Source organism: Macaca thibetana, chromosome 7, assembly GCF_024542745.1.
Source record: "Macaca thibetana thibetana isolate TM-01 chromosome 7, ASM2454274v1, whole genome shotgun sequence".
Taxonomy (NCBI): domain Eukaryota; kingdom Metazoa; phylum Chordata; class Mammalia; order Primates; family Cercopithecidae; genus Macaca; species Macaca thibetana.
Genome location: NC_065584.1, coordinates 99,825,809 through 99,846,062, shown reverse-complemented (window position 1 = coordinate 99,846,062; position 20,254 = coordinate 99,825,809). Strand labels below are relative to the sequence as shown.

Sequence of the window (20,254 nt, the reverse complement as noted above, 5' to 3'; positions counted from 1 at the left end):
ATACTACTCATATTGGTAGTGGGCCCCAGGAAACCCACCTTGCTGGACCTGGCCTTCCAGACCTTTGCAAACTGCCTTGCTACAAGGGCTTCTTCCCTTGACCATCAGATTGTTCCCTAAATTAGAATTTAAAAGCCCTCAGTTATAAATGACATGATACAATTTTGTTAAAGTGTAGTTAATAGAGATGTAAAAAGTACAATTAGTTTTTAGTGATATGATTTGAAAGGACTAGGGTAGGTTATACAAAGGATATGAGGCTGGGAGTGGTGGCTCACACCTGTAATCCTAGCACTTTGGGAGGCCACAGTGGATGGATCGCTTGAGCTCAGGAGTTCGAGACTAGCTTGGGCAACACAGTGAAACTCTATCTCTACAAAAATACAAAAACTGGCCAGGTGTGGTGGCTTGCGCCTGTACTCTCAGCTACCTGGGGGGCTGAGACAGGAGGACCCCTTGAGTCCAGGAGGTGGAGGTTGCAGTGAGCCAAGATCACACCACTGCACTCCAGTTGGGCGACTGTTTTGAGACCTTGTCTCAAATATAAAAAAAAAAGGGATGTGAAAAGCTACAACTATACCTACAAAGCCCTACACAGAGAGAAGCCCTTTGTCCCTTTCTCTACAGCTGCCTGACAAGCCACTCAGTCAACATGTGCCCTAGCTGTTACACAGGATGGAACATGCTACCCCTTCACTGAGCAGAAGAGACAGCTCTAGCCCTCGCTCTCAGAGAAGATAATGCCCACTTCCTCCTTTCTGCCCTCACTGTATGTGTGCCAGGCCCTGCCTAGAGACATGAGGGCTGTAACCCTGGCCATCCCTTGACTGATGATCTGCCCCTCGCTAAAGATTATCAGAAGGCAGGCTGAAAAGCTGGCTTTTGTTTACTCATCTGATAAGTCTATGTGCTTAGCATAAGGGCTCATTGGGTTAGAAAAAAAGAATGCACTTTGAGATCCTCCATTAGGATAGAAAATTGGTCTTTACCATATTAAAATAGTACTACACTTACCAACCAATGTTGGAGTAAGAGGATGAAGTAAAATAACAGATATGAAAGCATTTTGTAAACTCCAAGGTGATTTACAAACATAAAAGGAGTAGACAGGAAGAACAAGTTCAACATATCTATAGTACATCATGATTGCTAAAGTTAACAACAATGTGTCATATATTTTCAAATTGCTAAAAGAGCAGATTCTCACCACAAAAGAAATGATAATGATGTGAGAGGATGCATATGTTTGTCTGATTAGCCATTCCACAATGTATACATTTATCAAAACATCATATTGTATACCATACATATATACAATTTTGTCAATCAAAAATACATAAATATAATAAAAATAAAAGGAGGATTGTATATAAAAAAGTGATTATAAGCAACTGAACGTCAATAAAAATCTGTGTTTCTGTACCACATTCATGGAAGACTCCGTATTATAAAGAGGTCAGTTATCCCCAACCTACCTATAGACTCAATGCAATCCTGTTTAAAATCCTAGCAGGTGTTGGCCAGGCGCAGTGGCTCACGCCTGTAATCCCAGCACTTTGGGAAGCCGAGGCGGGTGGATTACAGGGTCAGGAGATCAAGACCATCCTGGCTAACACTGTGAAACCCCATCTCTACCAAAAATACAAAAAAATTAGCCGGACGTGGTGGCAGGCGCCTATAGTCCCAGCTACTTGAGAGGCTGAGGCAGGAGAATGGCATGAACCCGGGGGGCAGAGCTTGCAGTGAGTGGAGATCGCGCCACTGCACTCCAGCCTGGGCAACAGAGCGAGACCCTGTCTCAAAAAAAAAAAAAAAAAAATCCTAGCAGGTGTTTTTGTAGATATTAACAAGCTGATTCTAAAACATTATGGATAAGCAAAGGAACTAAAATAAGCAAAACAGCTTCAAAAAAGAACAAAGAGGACGCTCATTACCTAATTCCAAGCCTTGCTATAAAGGTACAATAATCAAGACAGTGTAGTATTAGCAAAATGATAGACAATGAAACCAATGACACAGAAGATAAGAGTCCAGAAATAGACCCACATGTATATGGTCAATTGATTTTCAACAAAGGCACCAAGGCATTTCAATAGAGAAAAGAAAGTCTTCATCAAATGGTGCTAGAACAATTTAATATCCCCAAGCAAAATGAGTGAGCCTCAAACCCACACCCTATACCACACAAAAAAATTAACTCATAATTATACTTAAGTGTAAAACACAGAGCTATAAAACTAATAGAGAAATACACAGGAAAAAAACCTTTGGGAACTTGAGTTAGGCAAAGAACTCTTACTGATAGATAAAACAAAAGCACAAATCATGAAATAACACAATTGATAAACTAGACTTCAAAATTTAAAACTTCTAGTCTTCAAGACTATTGAGAAAATGAAAAAACAAGCCACAGACTGGGGGAAAATATTTGCAAAATACATACCTGATAAAGAACTGGTATCCAGAATATATAAACAACTCTCATAACTCATTAAGAAAATTAACAACTCAATTTAAAAACTAGACAAGGCCGGGCGTGGTAGCTCATGCCTGTAATCCCAGCACTTTGGGAGGCCGAGGCGGGCAGATCACAAGGTCAGGAGATCGAGACCATCCTGGCTAACACAGTGAAACCCCGTCTCTACTAAAAATACAAAAAAAAATTAGCCGGGCATGGTGGCGGGTGCCTGTAGTCCCAGCTACTCAGGAGGCTGAGGCAGGAGAATGGCATGAACCCAGGAGGCGGAGCTTGCAGTGAGCCAAGATCATGCCACTGCACTCCAGCCTGGACAACAGAGCGAGACTCCATCTCAAAAAAATAAAAAATAAAAATGAAAACTAGACACAAGATTTGAACGCTTCATCAAAGAAGATATAAGGATCGCAAATAAGCATACACAAAATTTCAACATCATTAGTAATCATTAGGAAAATGCAATTAAAACTACAGTGAGACCTGGCTGGGTGGCTCATGCCTACAATCCCAGCACTTTGGGAGGCCGAGGCAGGTAGATTACCTGAGATCAGAAGTTCAAGACCAGCCTGGCCAACATGGTGAAACTCCGTCTTTACTAAAAATACAAAAAATTAGCCGAGTGTGGTGGTGCATGCCTGTGATCCCAGCTATTTGGGAGGCTGAGGCAGGAGAATCACTTGAACCGGGGCGGAGGTTGCAGTGAGCCGAGATTGTGCCCCTGCACTCTAGCCTGGGTGACAGAGTGAGACTCTGTCTCAAAAACAAACAAACAAAAACACCACAATGAGATACCACTACACAGGTGCTAGAATTACTAAATTTTTTTTAAAAAAAATTTTAGAGTAAAGTGAGAGCACGTTTATTAGGAAAGTAAAGAAATAAAAGAATGGCTACTCTACTCCACAGGCAGAGCAGCCTAAAATTTTTCACTTTGAAATACTACCACTTCACACACACTAGGATGGCTACTATCAAAAAAACACACAAACAAAAACAGAAAGTAAGTATTGGTGAGGATGTGGAGAAAATGAAACCTTTCTGTAAAAAAAAAAAAAAAAAAAATTAGCCAGGCGTAGTGGGGCATGCCTGTAATCCTAGCTACTCAGGAGGCTCAGGCAGTAGAATTGCTTGAACCCAGGAGGCAGAGGTTGCAGTGAGCTGAGATCACACCACTGCACTCCAGCCTGGACAACAGAGCGAGATTCAGTCTCAAAAAAAAAAAAAAAAATTAAAACCAGAATTATCATATGATCCAGCAATCCTACTTCTGCGTATATACTCAAAAGAACTGAAAGCAGAGCCTTGAAGAGATATTTGCACACCCATGTTCATAGCAGCATTATTCACAATAGCTAAGAAGTGGAGGCAACCCAAGTGTCCATTAGTGGATGAACGGAACAAAATGTGGCATCCACGTACAATGAAATGTTACTCAGCCTTTAAAAGGAAGGAAATCATGTCACAGACTATAACATGGGTGAACCCTGAAGACATTATACTAAGCACAAGCCAGTCACAAACAAGACAAATAGTATATGATCTCCCTCATATGAGACACTTAGAATAGTCAAACTCATACAGACAGAAAGAAGAGTGGTTGCCAAAGGCTGGTGGGAAGGGAACATGGAGAATTCCTGTTGAATGGGCATAGGATTTCAGTTTTGTCAGATGAAAAAATTCTGGAGATTGGCTGCACAATATGAATGTACATAATACCACTGAACTATACATTTAAAAATGGTTTTAGAAGATACCAAGAAACTACTTTTAAAAAATGGTTAAGACAGTAAATTTTATATTATGTTTTTTAACCACCATTTTTTTGAAACTCTGAAATACCAAGTGCTAGAGCAGATACAGGGTCACTGGAACTCTCATGCCCTGCTGGTAAGAATGTGAAACAGTAGAGCCACTTTGGAGAACAGCTTGGCGATTTCTTATAAAGCTAAAGTTAATATACACTTACTATATGATCTAGCAATTCCACTACTAGGTACTTACACAAAAACTGTATGTGAATGTTTATAGAATATTTATTCATAATTGCCAAAAGTGGAAACAACCCAAATGTCCATCAACTAACTGATGAATGGATAAATTATCTACATCCATAGAAGGGAATTCTACTCAGCAATAAAAAGAAATAAACTACTGATCAATGCAATGTAGTGGGTTAAATCATGGCCACCAAAAAAGATATGTTCAAGTCCTATCCCCCAGAACCTGTGAATATGATTTTATTTGCAAACAGAATCTTTGCGGATGTAATCAAGCAAAGGTGAGATCATATTGGATTAGGGTAGGCCCTAAATCCAATGACTAGTTCTTTATAAGAGAAAAGAGGAAGATTTAGACACAGAGACACAGACAAACAATGAAGAAAGTCGTGTGATGACAGAGGCAGAGAGTATGAGCAAGTGATGCAGCTACAAGCTAAGAACTGCCGCAGTTCACGGAAGCTAGGAAGAGACAAGGAGGGATTCTTCCCCAGAGCGTTCATGGTGCTGCTGACACCATGATTTCTAACTTCTGGACTCAGAACACAAGAAAATAAATTTCTGTTGTTTTAAGGCACCAAGTACTTTGTTACAGCAGCCCTAGGAAACTAATACACACAACAACTCAGATGAATCTCAAATGCAATATGCTAAGTGAGAGAAAAACTCAAGACTATGGACATTTGATTCCACTAATAGGACACTGGAAGAGTCAAAACTACAGATGGTAGTTTCCAGAGGCTGAAGGTGGGGGATGGAGAATACTTACAAAGAGACACAAGGGAAACTTTTGGGGTAATGGAACTATTCTACATCTTCATTGTGGTGGTAATATGGCATAGAAATGTATACCTAAAAAAGGTATAAATTATATTGTATGTAAATTATACCTCAAAAAATTTACTTAAAAAAAAATCTGTGCTCTGGGACTCTCCTCAGTTTTTCAAGAATTTTTCTCAGTTTGGAAGAGGGCTCCCACCAGCCTAATTGGGGAGAATGTGAAGATCAAAATAAAAATAACAGATTAGCTTCCTCAAGCCCACTCCAACTCTGTATAGTGTACTTTCGTTCAATAAATCTGTGCTTTCATTGCTTCAAAAAATGAATAAAAATAATAGATTATAAGAGATTGAACACAGAAAATCATAAAACCATATACCGAGAGATAAAAAATTAATGTATAGATTCAAAGTTTAATGAAGATCAGGATAAACTATCTCCTCACAAAATATTTATTCTTTACAAAAGGGAAAAGAGTAACTTTAGAATGGGGAAGCCTGACAGACACGCCACCTTTTTTTTTTTTGAGACAGGGTCTGACTCTGTCACCCAAGCTGGAGTGCTGTGGCACCATCTGAGCTCACTGAAATCTCTGCTCTGCAGCCTCAAGCAATCAATCCTCCCACTTCAGCTTACCAAGTAGCTGGGACCAGAGGCGTGCACTACCACATCTAGCCTTTTTTTTTTTTTTTTTTTTTTTTTTTTTTTTTGGTAGGGACAGGGTCTCGCCATGTTGCCCAGGCTGGTCTCAAACTCCTGGGCTCAAGCGATCTGCCTGCCTCAGCCTCCCAAAATGCTGGGATTACAGGCGTGAGTCACCATGCCTGGTGGACACCACCTTAATTAATAAAAGAGAACATCATCATTAATAGGACGCATCAAAATCAGGTGCCTAATGTGATACCATAACAGCATCACTTCTGTGTTATTCCTGCCAAAGATGCATAGTCTGAATCAAATCACAAAGATACGTTAGGCAGACCCCAACTGAGGGGTTATATCTACAAAAAAACTGGCCCGTAATCTTCAAATGTGACGGGATCACAAAAGTTATGAGTACTTGAATTAATGTCAAAAATAAAGGGCTGAAAAGCTGTTCCAGACTGAAGAAGACTGCAGACAATAACGGGCATGTGATTCTGAACTGAATCCCTTTGCTATAGAGGACAGCAGTGGGACATTTAGTAAATGAGGTCTAAAGATTAGATTGTAATAACGGATCACTGTTAATTTTCTTATTTTGATGGCTGTATTTTGGTTATATAGATCAATGTCTTTCCTTGTAGGAAAAACACAGTGAAATATTAGGGGGTGATGGGGCATCAAGTCAGCAACTTATTCCCAAGTGAAAAAAAAGTTATGTCAGCAGGGCACAGTAGTTCATGCCTGTAATCCCAGCACTTTGGGAGGACGAGGTGGGCGGATCACCTGAGGTCAGGAGTTCGAGACCAGCCTGGCCAACATGGTGAGACATTGTCTCTACTAAAAATACAAAAATTAGCCAGGCGTGGTGATGTGCGCCTATGATCCCAGCTACTTGGGAGGCTGAGGCAGGAGAATCGCTTGAACTCAGGAGCTAGAGGTTGCAGTGAGCTGACATCGCGCTATGGCACTCCAGCCTAGGTGAAAGAACGAGACTCAAAAAAAAAAAAGAAAAAAAGTTAAGTGGACTATACTTCCAAGTATTCTGTAAGTTTGTGATTGTTGCAAAGAAAAAAAAAACAAACAAAACAAAAACAGTATGAAAAGAATCCTGGGGGCTGGGCGCAGTGGCTCATGCCTGTAATCCCAGCACTTTGGAAGGCCAAGGTGTGCGGATTACTTGAGGTCAGGAGTTCAAGACCAAACTGACCAACATGGTGAAACCTCATCTCTACTAAAAATATAAAAATTAGTTGGGCATGGTGGTGCACACCTGTAATCCTAGCTACTCAGAAGGCTGAGGCAGAAGAATTGCTTGAACCCAGGTAATGGAGGTTACAGTGAGCTGAGATCACGCTACTGCACTCCTGCCTGGGCAACAGAGTGAGACTCCATCTCACACAAAAAAAGAAAAGAATCCTGGGAAGGCCAAGGATTATCATTTTATCCCATTCCCCAATGCAACGGAAGGGGAACATTATAGTAAATTCTATATTCCTCTAAAGTTGACAATAAAGTAGCACAAAATTGGGATCTCAGACACAGCAAACTCGCACAATGCTGTATTTCCTGAAGTATGAAATCCAGCATAAGGCAGAGACCTATGTTATTTGGATACTAAATAACACAGTGGGTTAATATATAAGGTAGTTTGATATATGAAGATAGACCTCTAATACAGGCAGTAATATGGTAAAGAGTCCATTGTCATCATACTGAAGACAAGATTCCAGTGTAACAGGGTACAAATATGTTCATGTTATACTTTTTCTAATCACAACTATATTTGGAGTTCCTATTAGCACTTTCAAATTGAAGTCCCCAACTTAAATAATACATTTGGCTTCATTTGACATCATCAAAAAAGTGAACCCAGTTTCTATCACAAAGAAATAAGACAGTGCTTTTAAAATGGTCAGGCATCCAAATAATCAAGTAATGCTTCATCTTAAAGTTTGTATCTCAACTTTAACACCAAATCTTAAATTGCATAATTAGAATGACAGGCTCCTAATGTTTCAGAGACTAGGATATCTAAGCAGGTCTAATTCACGTCTTAACAACAGTGCCATATACTATTGTCTGAAACACCAATTCCACATTGTTTTGAACAAGGCTTTCCACTTATATGAATGATGAAAGCACATTAGGACACTGCAGTAATCTAAACTCAATACAGACTACTTATCTGTGCCTTACACCTGCACTGACCCATGTGGTGGCCACTAGCCACATGAAACTAGCGAAATGCAGCTGGTACAAATTAAAGTATGCTTTAAGTATAAAATACGCAACAGATTTTGACTTAGTACACACAAAGGTATGTGAGATTTCTCAATTTTTTTATGCTGATTGCATGTTAAAATGATCATATTTTGGATATACTGGATTAAATTTTTTATTTTTATTTTTTTTCTTTGAGACAGAGTCTTGCTCTGTCGCCCAGGCTGGAGTACAGTGGTGTGATCTCTGCTCACTGCACCCTCCGCCTCCTGGGTTCAAGCGATTCTCATGCCTCAGCTTCCCAAGTAGCTGGGACTGCAGCTGTGCGCCACCACACCTAGATAATTTTTGTATTTTTAGTAGAGATGGGGTTTCACCATGGTGACCAGGCAGGTCTTGAACTCCTGACCTCAGGTGATCCACTGGCCTTGGTCTCCAAAGTGCTAGGATTACAGGTGTGAGCCACCATGCCCAGCCAAACATTTATTTAAGTAATATTAAAATTATATATGAGAAAGCTGCATTTTGAAAAATATAGATATTAAAATTAATCCCACGTTTCTTCTTTAATGTAGCTACTAGAACATTTTAAATTACATATGCTTGTGTTATAATTCTACTGGCCAGTGCCGCCTTCAGCCATTTGTGAAATAACACTATCATATGCTGTAGAAACTACGAGAGAGTGGCCGGGCGCGGTGGCTCAACCCTATAATCCCAGCACTTTGGGAGGCCGAGATGGGTGGATCACGAGGTCAGGAGATCGAGACCATCCTGGCTAACACGGTGAAACCCTGTCTCTACTAAAAAAAAATACAAAAAAACTAGCCAGGGAAGTGGCGGGCGCCTGTAGTCCCAGCTACTCGGGAGGCTGAGGCAGGAGAATGGCGTGAACCCGGGAGGTGGAGCTTGCAGTGAGCTGAGATCCGGCCACTGCACTCCAGCCTGGGCGACAGAGCGAGACTCCGTCTCAAAAAAAAAAAAAGAAACTATGAGAGTATTAACGGACTTTCGAAATGAAGACTGAACTGTACCTAGGCCCAGCTTATCCTTCAAGATCTCATCTTTGTCTATTTTTTACACTCCATTCAGCTTCAAGAAAATACATATCTGGAAGTACCTGAAACTCTGACGCACTGCTCCGCAGCTGGCTCACATTTGGTAAGGATCCTCCATGGTACTGTGTAAGGCGCAGTTGCTGAAGCTTCTGAAATTGAACCTGGAAACAAAGTGATTTCAAGAACATTGAGAGGTAACAGCAAAGATCTAAAGAAGCATCAAAGTATAGTATTTTGTAGGGGAACGGTTCAAGAATGAAAGTCTTGGTTTCAATTTCTTCTCTACTTAAGTGATCACACCCTCAAGGTTTCCGGTGCTTTCTGGGTTTTGATTACTCTATTTTCAGAAACACCTTACCCATGTCCCAAAGGTCCCACATACCATGATAGTAACGTCCTCTTGCAAGGTCTTTGAGTGTGTATGCTTGGACACACTGGCATAATCTTTAACAACAATAAAAGAATTTCTGAAAGAAAAACTAAGCTACTAACCACAACCCTAACACATTAACTGTTTTCCCTTCTTCATGCTCTTTTCCAGCCTCCATTTACATTTCTGGTAAGAACTGCATAGCTGTGATCATAAGATAGATACAACCTAGCATGCTCATCATAAGCCTTTTCTATGCTATTACAGAATAATTTTTAATGGGTATATAACAGTTCTTCTTAATTATTTCCTTAGAACACCTTTCAAAGGGTGATTACTAAATCTCTGGATATGGGCCTTTTGGTGGCTCTCAACATATACTGCCAAAATGCTTTCCCAAACAGTTTACTAATATACATATGAGAAAAGTTTCACCAAAAAAAAAAAAAAAAAAAAAAACTCATTGACGTTGGATATTATCATTAATTGGGGTAAGGAAGGAGGTCAGTTCAATAGGTATAAAATGGCATCCCACCATTTTAATATGCCTTTCTTCTGGAAGTTCTTCCTTACTTCATTTTTCAAAAAGCAATAAACTGGTTACAGTTCTTGTAAATCTCAAAGTGGTCTGATCTGGTCTTTAAGAGTTCTGTTTCTAAAATAATAAATTAACTCCATGGTTACATAACCGTTGGCACTATAATTCATATACAGAAGAAAAGGGTTATAGATGAGAGCCCTGGGGCAGATTTTTACCCTTCATTACTCTCTGTCTCTAACAATAATAAAACACTACCAGATCTAAGCCCCTAGGATGGGCCAGGTGCTGTTCTCGGACACTTGGCCCACTTCATCCCTAATCCTCCCCACAACCATGCAAATGAGACTGTACTCTCCTGCTGTGACAGACCTGGAGACCCAGACTTAGTTCAGTGACTTGCCACGTGGCCAGCAGGAGGCTGAGCCACAGCTGTCAGTCTCAAAGCCCATATGCCCATTTCCACCATGCTCTTTTCCACCATGCTCTTTTCCTTTGTCCCATCTTTCCCTCAATGATACTAATTACGAACTCAAAAAAAAAAAAAAAAAAGGTGAAGTTTGGTTGACCAAAAGTATTGTTGAACCTATAAAGCTCTGCGATTGTTTCCTTTTTACATTTATTATGAAAGATTTCAAATAGCATATGTGAAATAAAGACAGGTATAATGAAACCCCATCTATCCATCTTCTAGCTTAAAAATTACCAACTTATAAAGCCAATCATCTTTTATCTTTACCCTCTCCACTACCCACAGTGCCTCAGTGAAAGAAATCTCAGACATCGTATCACTCCATATTTTAATATGTATCCTTAAAAGATAAAGACTTATACCCATTTGGAAATTTTAAAGGCATACGAAATCCTTTAGTGGCTTTAACTTCCCTTATACCTGCTGTATTTGATTTCTCAAATGTACTAAACAGGGAGACAGTTATAACCTATTAATCAAAACCCAAATCTCAGGGTCAAACAGGAGGACGACGACATGGTGAGTTTTTTCCATCTAGGAGTGGAGTTATAGGAATAAAGTCTCTCAGCTTTCAATCTTAACATTCTAAAAGTACTTACCAAAAGCATCTGACTATTCTTGAAATTCTCTGGACAAAATTATCAGCCACCTTGATTTAAAGCCTTTGATTTCTTTTTTGAAGGATCAATTTATCCACTGAGTTACTGATACAAAAACTTAACTGTGTGTCAGGTAGTATGCCAGGCACTGGCTTACTAAGATGAATGTATGCGAAAGTTCCTGCCTTCAGAGTTCTCACAAAGGCTTCAACTCTTACCCAAAAGCCTTGACACTTCAACCAACCCAAGTTACAAATCTAGATAGGGACCTGCCTTTAACTGAGCTGAAGGCCATCTCACAGTCCCCCATAACTGCTCTCCCTCCCAAAGCACCTATTTCCAGAGCCTTCAAAGACTGTTACAAAAGAGCACTGCCAGCCTGGCCAACACCGTGAAACCCCGTCTCTACTAAAAATTAGCTGGGTGTGGTGGTGCATGCCTGCAATCCTAGCTACTTGGGAGGATGAGGCAAGAGAATTGCTTGAACCCAGGAAGCAGAGGTTGCAGTGAGCCAAGATCACACCATTGTACTACAGCCTGGGTGACACAGTGAGACTCTCTCAAAAAAAAAAAAAAAAAAAAAACACCGGATACAGTGGCTCACACCTGTAATCCTAGCACTTTGGGAGGCCGAGGCGGGCAGATCACGAGGTCAGGAGATGGAGATGGAGACCATCCTGGCTAACATGGTGAAACCCCGCCTCTACTAAAAGTACAAAAAAATTAGCCAGGCGTGGTGGTGGGCGCCTGTAGTCCCAACTACTTGGGAGGCTGAGGCAGGAGAATGGCGTGAACTGGGAAGGCGGAGCTTGCAGTGAGCCGAGATCTTGCCGCTGCACTCCAGCCTGGGTGACAGAGCAAGACTCTGTAAAAAAACAAAAAGCACTGGACCTGTTATCGGATGATGTGACATTGTCACCTGGAACTCCCGTGTGGTTGGACAAACAACTCTGATGCCTCCTGCACAAGATAAAGTGAGGATTAAATGACACAGACACAACAGTAGTATGTCAAATGTAAAGCTCTGGACAACTTCCTAAGATATTATCATTATTGCTGATCTCAGTTACCTCTTCAAACTCTGAGTTATTTTGACATTTTCCTTTTTTGAAATTTAGACTCATTGAGCTAGAAAAAGAACTTTGAGACTGTCTTCAACACCTTCATGTTTACAGATGATGAACATGTGAACCAAAGAATGATTAGCCTAAGGCCGAGGTCACAGACTGGCAGCCCATGGGCCACATTTCGCCTAGAGAGTGTTCTGTTTACCCACCAGATGTTGACCCATTCAGTGTATTAAATTTCAATTGAAAAAATCAGGACACTGCTTAAAAATCTGGATTTCCAACTTCTCATGATTGAAAGGTCAGACAACATGAACCCATGTTCTTGCAAGGCATTGCTGAATGAAGCTGAGAAGAGGCCACCCCCTTAGACGGCATTTGTCAAGTCCTCACTGTACCCTATTATTCCTCCACGATGGCCCAGGATCAGCTGCCATGATCATCTCATTCCTGGCTCCTCCATTCATTTTCCTTACCTGCCTCACTGACTGAGTTAGCAACCTGTGGCCTACAGTCATACATCTTAGTGGAAATTTCTTTAATGCCTACAGGAAATGAGATCCAGGCCTCATTAATTGCTTTTTGAGAAAAGTCTCACAATAGTCAACACGATTACAATCCAAAATCCCAGCAGGTCCTTTTAGAGAGATTGACAAGATAATTCTAAAATGTATGGATGTGCAAATGACCTAGAATAGTCAGAGCAATTTTTTTTTTTTTTTGAGATAGGGTCTCTGTTGCCCAGGCTGGAGTGCAGTGTCACAATCACAGCTCACTGCAACCTCCACCTCCCAAATACAAGCGCGCGCCACCACGCCCAGCTAATTTTTGTATTTTTTTCTTTTTTTTTAGAGACGGATTTCACCATGTTACCAAGGCTGGTCTAGAACTCCTGGGCTCAAGCGATCTGCTCGCCTCAGCCTCCCAAAGTGCTGGGATTACAGGCGTGAGCCACGGCGCCTAGCCAGAGCAATTTTCAAAAAGAGGTAAGTTAGAGGACTTAAATTACTAGGTTTTAAGCCATACTATAAAGCTATAATATACAGTGTGCTATTGTCAAAAAGAGAGATATACAAATTGCTGGAACAGAAGAGAGTCTAAAAATAAACCAACACTTATATGGCCAACTGATTGCAACAAAATTGCCACAGTAATTCAATGGGCAAAGAAAAGTCTTTTCAATAAATGATGCTGATACCTTATAGCAGGGAGTAAAAGCAGCTGAAGATCCTTATGGGGGAAATTAAAGTAGCTGAGTATATAGACATTCACTGTGATAGCCAGATTCAAACCCTGGCTCTACCACTTACCAGCTCAGCAACCATACCTCTCTAAGCCTCAGTTTACTCATCCACAAAATGAGGAAAATTCCAGATAGACACACCATAGGCTCATTTTGAGGACTATGTGAGATAACAACATGTGAAAGGGATTACAGTGCCTAGCAGAAGGAAAGTCCTCAATATTTAGCCGAAATCTAATATTTCCATCTTCTCTCTCTCCTCCATTCTGAGACCTCGCTAATCTATGACATATCTATTGTCTTATCATTGGTTTATTTTCACATGAAAATAATGAGTCTTCACAAATATACAAGTCAAATCAACACTCCAGGTTGATATGCTGAGTTAGTCCTGTGGTTCCTCAACACAAGTTGCTCTTCACAGCCAAACTTCTGCAATAAGTTTCCAACCCTATCTCCATTCCTCACCCCCGTCCTCAACATCTCACAGTTAGCCTTTCACCCAGCACCCTGAGAATGCAGCAGCTCTCACCAAGGTAACTGATGACCTCCTCCGATGACCTCCACATGACTAGACCAAAGGACACATCATTTGTATCAGACCAAGTCAGCAGCACTAGGCTCAGTTGGTCGGCATTCCCTCCTCTTCACAAGAGTACTCCTGGCTTTCTCCTGCCCCTCTGGTTGCTCTTCAAGCCTTCTTTGCCAGCTCCTCCACTTCCCTTTCAAATGGTGTAGTTCCTTAGTTCCTTGGGCTTCTCCTAGGCCCTCTTCATGGTTCACTTTCTTTTTTTTTTTTTTTGAGATGGAGTTTCACTCTTGTTGCCCAGGTTGGAGTGCCATGGCACGATTTCAGCTCACTGCAACCTCTGCCTCCCAGGCTCAAGCGATTCTCCTGCCTCAGCCTCCTGAGTAGCTGGGATTACAGGCACCCGCCACCATGCCCGGCTAATTTTTTGTAGTTTTAGTTTAGGTTTCTCCATGTTGGTCAGTCTGGTCTCAAACTCCCGACACCTCAGGTGATCCACCCGCCTCGGCCTCCCAAAGTGCTGGGATTACAGGCGTGAGCCACCGCGCCCAGCCTCACAGTTCACTTTCTGACAAGGGTCACAAACTCAAATGCCTACAGCTGCCAAGCAGGGAATCTAAGTGAAGCAGTCTGGGATCACTACAAAGAATACCTTAGAGGGTGGTGGGGACTGTGGCAAACTGAAGACCACATCCATGGCCTTTCTAATGGGGCAGCCAACATTCAGCTCCAGGCAACTACTGCCATCCAGAAATCTCGGGTGAGTATTGTTAGATTATCGCATTTTTCAAAAAAAACCAAAGTCCAGATTTTACTATAAAATCCCAATATTCATTGTTAGCCCTAATTAAAACCAACCAACCAACCAACTAACCACATTTTGGGTCAAAACCAAAAACATGTTAGAAGGCCAAATACAGAACTTAAGCCACCAGTTTACAATATCTGTTCCATCAATTCTTCCTAGGCAGCCAAATCTACTTCTGTGGCTATGTACCAACAACTCCCACATTTTTCTCAGTAGCCCAGCCTTTCTTCTCGAGCTGCAAAACCATCTAAACAGCTGCCCGCTAGATCATCTCTACTTACGTGCCTCACAGGCACCTCAAACTCAGCATTTCCGCACAAACTTGCTCCTGCCGGTGTCTGCTTAATGAACAACACCCTGAAATGGTTCGAGCCCTCCCTCTTTCTCACCTTCCTCACCCATTCACGGAATCCAGTCCTTTCCACCTCCTAAGTATCAATCTGCTCACCGCTCTGCCTCCCAACTGCCACCATCTTAATAAATGCCACTATCACATCTCCTGCTAAAATCCTCCTCTCTTCTACCCACCATGCTGGAGCTAGAGGAATCTTTTAAAAATGCAAATCTCCCATGGTTCAACCCTTTCAGTGACTTTCCATTGTCCTTAACATCAAGTTCCAAATCCTGTCTCTACAACCTGATCCCTGTGAATGCCTCCAGCCTCATCTCACATCACCCTCCTCATCCCCTTTTACTGAATCCCGGTTCTCTGTACCTGCAACATATTCCCTCCCTCAACATACAAACCCTCAAATGCCTTCCCCACTCCCACTGAGCCTTTAGGCCACTGGAAGAGGTGACAACTCCCTACCATACATGTCCAGAGCTCCAGCTACTTCTGCTTTGGGGATATTCACCAAAATGTGTCCTTACTTACTAAATGAATGTCTTCCTCATTAAATCCTAAAATCCATTAGGACATTGTGTTTTGCTTGCTCATTACTATATACCCAGTGTCCATCCTAACCCCTGGCACACACTAAGGACTCACTCAGTAAGTAAATTTGTGGGACAAATTAGTAAGATCTTTAAAGGACAGCCCCATGTTTTCACCCTTCTCCCTCACAAACACACACCCCATTAACAACAAAGTAGGCACTCAAATACTGACAAATGAATACATTAATAAATATACAACAGAACAGTCTCTTCCCAGGCATACCTGCAACCACTTTCTTCACTTTCTTCCCTCCCCTCTCTCTTTTTTTTTGAGATGAAGTCTCACTCTGTCGCCCAGGCTGGAGTACAGTGGCATGATCCTGGCTCACCGCAACCTCCACCTCCTGGGTTCAAGCAATTCTCCTGCCTCAGCCTCCCAAGTAGCTGGAACTACAGGCTCGTGCCACCATGCCAGGCTAATTTTTGTACTTTTAGTAGAGATGGGGTTTCGCCATGTTGGCCAGGATGGTCTCAATCTCTTGACCTTGTGATCTGCCCGCCTCAGCCTCCCAAAGTGCTGGGATTACAGGCGTGAACCACCATGCCCAACCCCACTTTCTTCCCTCTCTTTACCATTCCAGGTACCACCAGTCAACTCCTCCTAGTACTCCCTTCTCAAAATTTTCCCACTGCTTCCTGATAATGCTGGACTTCTAAAGCTAGAGAAAATCCTCCACAATCTAGTCTATCCTACCTGCTAGGTGAATAGGATTTAATGCCAACTCTGAAGGATTGCTTTGATTATGTAGAGAAGGACTTGAATCCCAACACAGGCTCAGAGGGGAAAGAGCATCTAGATGGATCAGTAATGTCTGCCCTATCAATTAGCATGTCTATCATGGGCTAGTAATGGGCTAGAAAGTCAGTATATCTGCCATCCAGTTACCAATTATGAACCAGGTGGATACTCCTCCAACTGGGATCTTTGGATGCTTAGAGACACATCCTTCATAGACATGCTGGGAATCTAAGAGTTCTCCATGAGAAGTGTTCTAATTTTGTGATTTCTTTATGAAAATAACCCTTAAGATTTTTAAATAAGCAAACATTAGTAGCCAAATTCAGTGTTATCATTTACAGATGTGTTTATGAGCACGGTGGAGTCAAGCAGTGTTACTTTACTTGTAACTGGCCAAGAAGAAAACACGGGCAAAATTAATATGTAAATGATTCCCTGTACCAGGTGAAAGGCAAAATGACACCATAATTTTGTAGTAATTAGAATAAAGTGGTGACTGAATTATCATATGGGCCACAGTTGATTAGGCTTGCTAAATTCAAGAGACCCTGAGCTATAGCAGGTTCTCTTGAAAGTAAGTAAACACTTTTTTTTTTTTTACTTGAAAGTAATGTAAACAGTGAGGATCTGTGAAAAAATTTTGCCTTTAACAGAGAGTCTGTACATTATTCATGACCTTACTGTCAGGGATATTTTAAAGGAGATTCATGAATTGGGTGAAAGATTGGATCCACCATAGGTATACAGACATATACAGTGCATGTATTTGTATATAAACAATGTACAGTATGTATCTAAACAACACAGGCCCCAACACTAATCCTCAGCTTTCACCCACCCATTCTTTTTAATGTGCTCTGAGCTTATTGAGTTCATCTCTGAGTCTAACCAAGGTCACAGAAGTAAATGCCAGTGGATGCCAGGCAGGTAATAAATGAGTGAAGCTGACAGGGTATAAGAAAACATTTTCTTGAAAGCTTCAGCTTCTTTCTCTCTCTATATATATTTTTTTCTCAATGTGAACAGAAATGTAAGTACAGGAAATATTTCACTTTTTCCTTAACTTCACTTAAAGAAAACACCATCATGAGTATAAATGGCAACTGTCACCTAGCTTCCCCTTGAGGGACTGTGACAGAAAGTGGTGTGGACGGTGGCAAACTAGAGTTCTTGCTCCATTTGAAAGGGAGCTGAGCTCCCTTTCATCATCACCCAGCTCCAGCCTGTCCGTAGCTGTCACGCAGGAATTCAGGACTAGTGTTAACAGGTCTCCCAATTTTTAATATATATAAATAATAATAAATAAATAATAAGGAAATTTGGATTTTGTGTGGAAGTCTTCCAAGTTAAAAATTCTGGCAACAGATTCAATTTTTCCCAAACACTGCGCTGGCCAAAAAATAATGTGTCTGCAACTCAGCTGGTTTGCAACTCTGCTCTCAGCTCTCTTTCAAGCTGTCTCCCCCACCTCGCTCCCCCAGTATCTGCAGATCCTCCCCCATCCTCCTGATGGTCCTCCAAGGTCAGCATTCAGGATCCTCAAGGCCAGCCCCACTCCTGCTGACCCCCCTTCTCTGCAATCCTGCGCGGACACTCCGGTTGGCTCTCCATCCTCCACTGCCTCACTCAGCGGTTACCTAACCTCGCCAGGTGTTTGTCCCGGCTCGTGCCTTACTCATTCCTCCAGGTCCCTCCCCAGTCACCAGCGACGCTTGTCAGTTCTCACTAAGTATCCGGGGCCGAACAAAGTAAACTGGGCCCGATAAAGCACCTCCAAGGAGTAAAAGGAGCAGAGACTCACACTCGACATGGAATCCCGTCGTGGTACCCACACCCCGAGCCACCCCAGGGCCGGGCCCTGGATGGACTTGTGCACAGAGCTCCCCCGACGGGCGCGTGGGACCCTGGGGTGCCCGCGGCCTTCCACGCCGGCAGAACAGCAGGGCTCGATGGTGGGGGATGTTCGGAGCGACCAGAAGCCGCGCCGCGCCACCCGGCCGGCCTCCGAGCTGTTTGTGATTTCCTCTCGGGGCTCTCCGTCCTCCTCCCCCTCAGGCCGCCCTCGCACGGCCGCCCGCCTCCACGGGCTTCACCCCTGCCCATCTCCCCGTACACGGGGCCCGGAGACCCTCCCACCTCCGCCGGGGATCGCGAACGGTTAACGGGTGTCGCCAGGCGAGGAAGCACCGAGGCCGCGGCCACTCCGGTCCCCCTCCCAGCCGCCGGTTCCCGGGCGCGGCCCCCGCCCGGCCCCGCCATCGCCTCGGCCCCGCGACCTCTCACCCGCCGCGCGAGTCCCGCCCGCGGCCGTGGCCGCCCCCGCCCGCGCCGGCCTGGGCCCTCACCCGCGACAGGGTGAGGTCGGTCATGAGCTGCTCGAAGGCCCGCGTCTCCTCGGCCTGTCGCTGCGTGTGCAGCGCGATCTTCTCACTGAACTTCCGCGGGTTGGCGCTGCCCGAGCCCGGCGAGGCGGCCATGGCGCTGGCCCTGTGCGGGCAGAAGCGGGAGACGGCGGCCGCGGGGCCTGCTCCTCCGCCCACCCGTCCGTCCGCAGGCCGCCGGGGCCGCCGCCCGAAGCCAGTCGTCCGGCGCGACCCGGCAGAGGAGCCGCCGCGGCCGCGGACCCAGCGAGCGGCCGGGAGCGCGCCGAGGTCCGCCCCCGTGCGCCCGGCCCCGCCCCGCCCTCGGCGGGGCCCGCCCGGCCTCCCGCCCTCCCCGGCCCCGCGCTCTCGGGCTGAGGGCTGCTCCCCGCTTCCCGGCCTGGCTCGGGAGCCGCTGCAGGCGGCCACCCGGAGGGACCTCGGTCAGCCCGACAAAGCGGCCCCGGCGTATGGGGGACGCTGGGGTGCCACTCCACGGAGACTCTCCGACCCAGGGATGGCCTGTGAGTCTACGCGACGTGGAGAACACAGCCTGTGCCCGCATCCCCCCTCCCCCCGCCAAATTACGAAGATTTTCTTCTCCAGGTGGAACCTGGGCGACCGGACCTCAAGCAGGTCACCTCGGGTCCCCGCAGGGGGTGCGCCCATTTTGCCTGGGGCCTAACATCTGCCCGCCAGCCCTGCCGCTCCAGGCCCCCGGCCTCCAGCCGCTGGTTTCCTGACCTCTCACATCCACCCCTCCCCGCTCCAGTCAACCAAAGCTGTATGTCGGCTTTACAAACTGCCTCCTGTTCTGCAAAAACTACAGACACCATCCAGCCCTGCTACAGGCTTGGCTCCATAGCCCCAGCCACCTTTCCAGGTTCTTTCCAAGTCTCCCTATGGTCTCTCCACTCTTGTGGCACCTTCAGCAGGTGCCAGCCCCACCTTGGAAAATCAGCGCTCAGCCTCAGCGAGTTTCCCCTTCTTTTAGGGGAGTGGAGGGATGTCTTTCTCTGTCTCCCGGGCTGGAGTGCAGTGGTTCACCAAGGCCTTGACCTCCCGGGCTCAAGCGATCCTCCCACCTCAGCCTCCCGAATAGCTGGGACCACAGGCGGGCGTAAGGACGCCCGGCTAGTTTTTAAATGTTTTTGTAGCGATGGGGTCACGCTATTTTGCCCAGGCTGGTCTCGAACTCCTGGGCTCAAGCGATCTGACCACCTCGGCCTCCCAAAGTGCTGGGATAACAGGCGTGGGCCACGGTGCTCGGAGAGTTTCCTCTTTAGAGTCCAGAAGCTACTCTCAGCACGAATGTTGATGTGCACAAAGACGTCCCAGAGAGCCCTGAGCGTGTGTCAGTGTTTTGTAAAGTGGGAAATATTAGAGGCCTACAGAAGAGAACGGAAAATAATAT

The 20,254-nt window shown here is 44.3% G+C and overlaps 1 protein-coding gene across 3 annotated transcripts in view; it reads right to left on the bottom strand.

Annotated features, from left to right (window-relative positions):
* CRTC3 (CREB regulated transcription coactivator 3) overlaps positions 1–19,100 on the bottom strand; it is a 116,967-nt gene extending 97,867 nt beyond the window's left edge. For 2 of the 3 annotated variants that reach the window (XM_050798040.1, XM_050798041.1), the window contains exons 1-2: positions 18,826–19,002; positions 9,239–9,337 (exon numbers count right to left, since the gene is read on the bottom strand). In XM_050798040.1, the coding sequence (XP_050653997.1) occupies positions 9,239–9,337; positions 18,826–18,957 (231 nt within the window). In that variant the 5' untranslated portion in view covers positions 18,958–19,002. Of the gene's footprint in view, positions 1–9,238; positions 9,338–18,825 lie in introns of all 3 variants that reach the window. The other variant, XM_050798038.1, reaches the window with a different exon arrangement.
* Between the last annotated feature and the right edge of the window lie 1,154 nt (positions 19,101–20,254).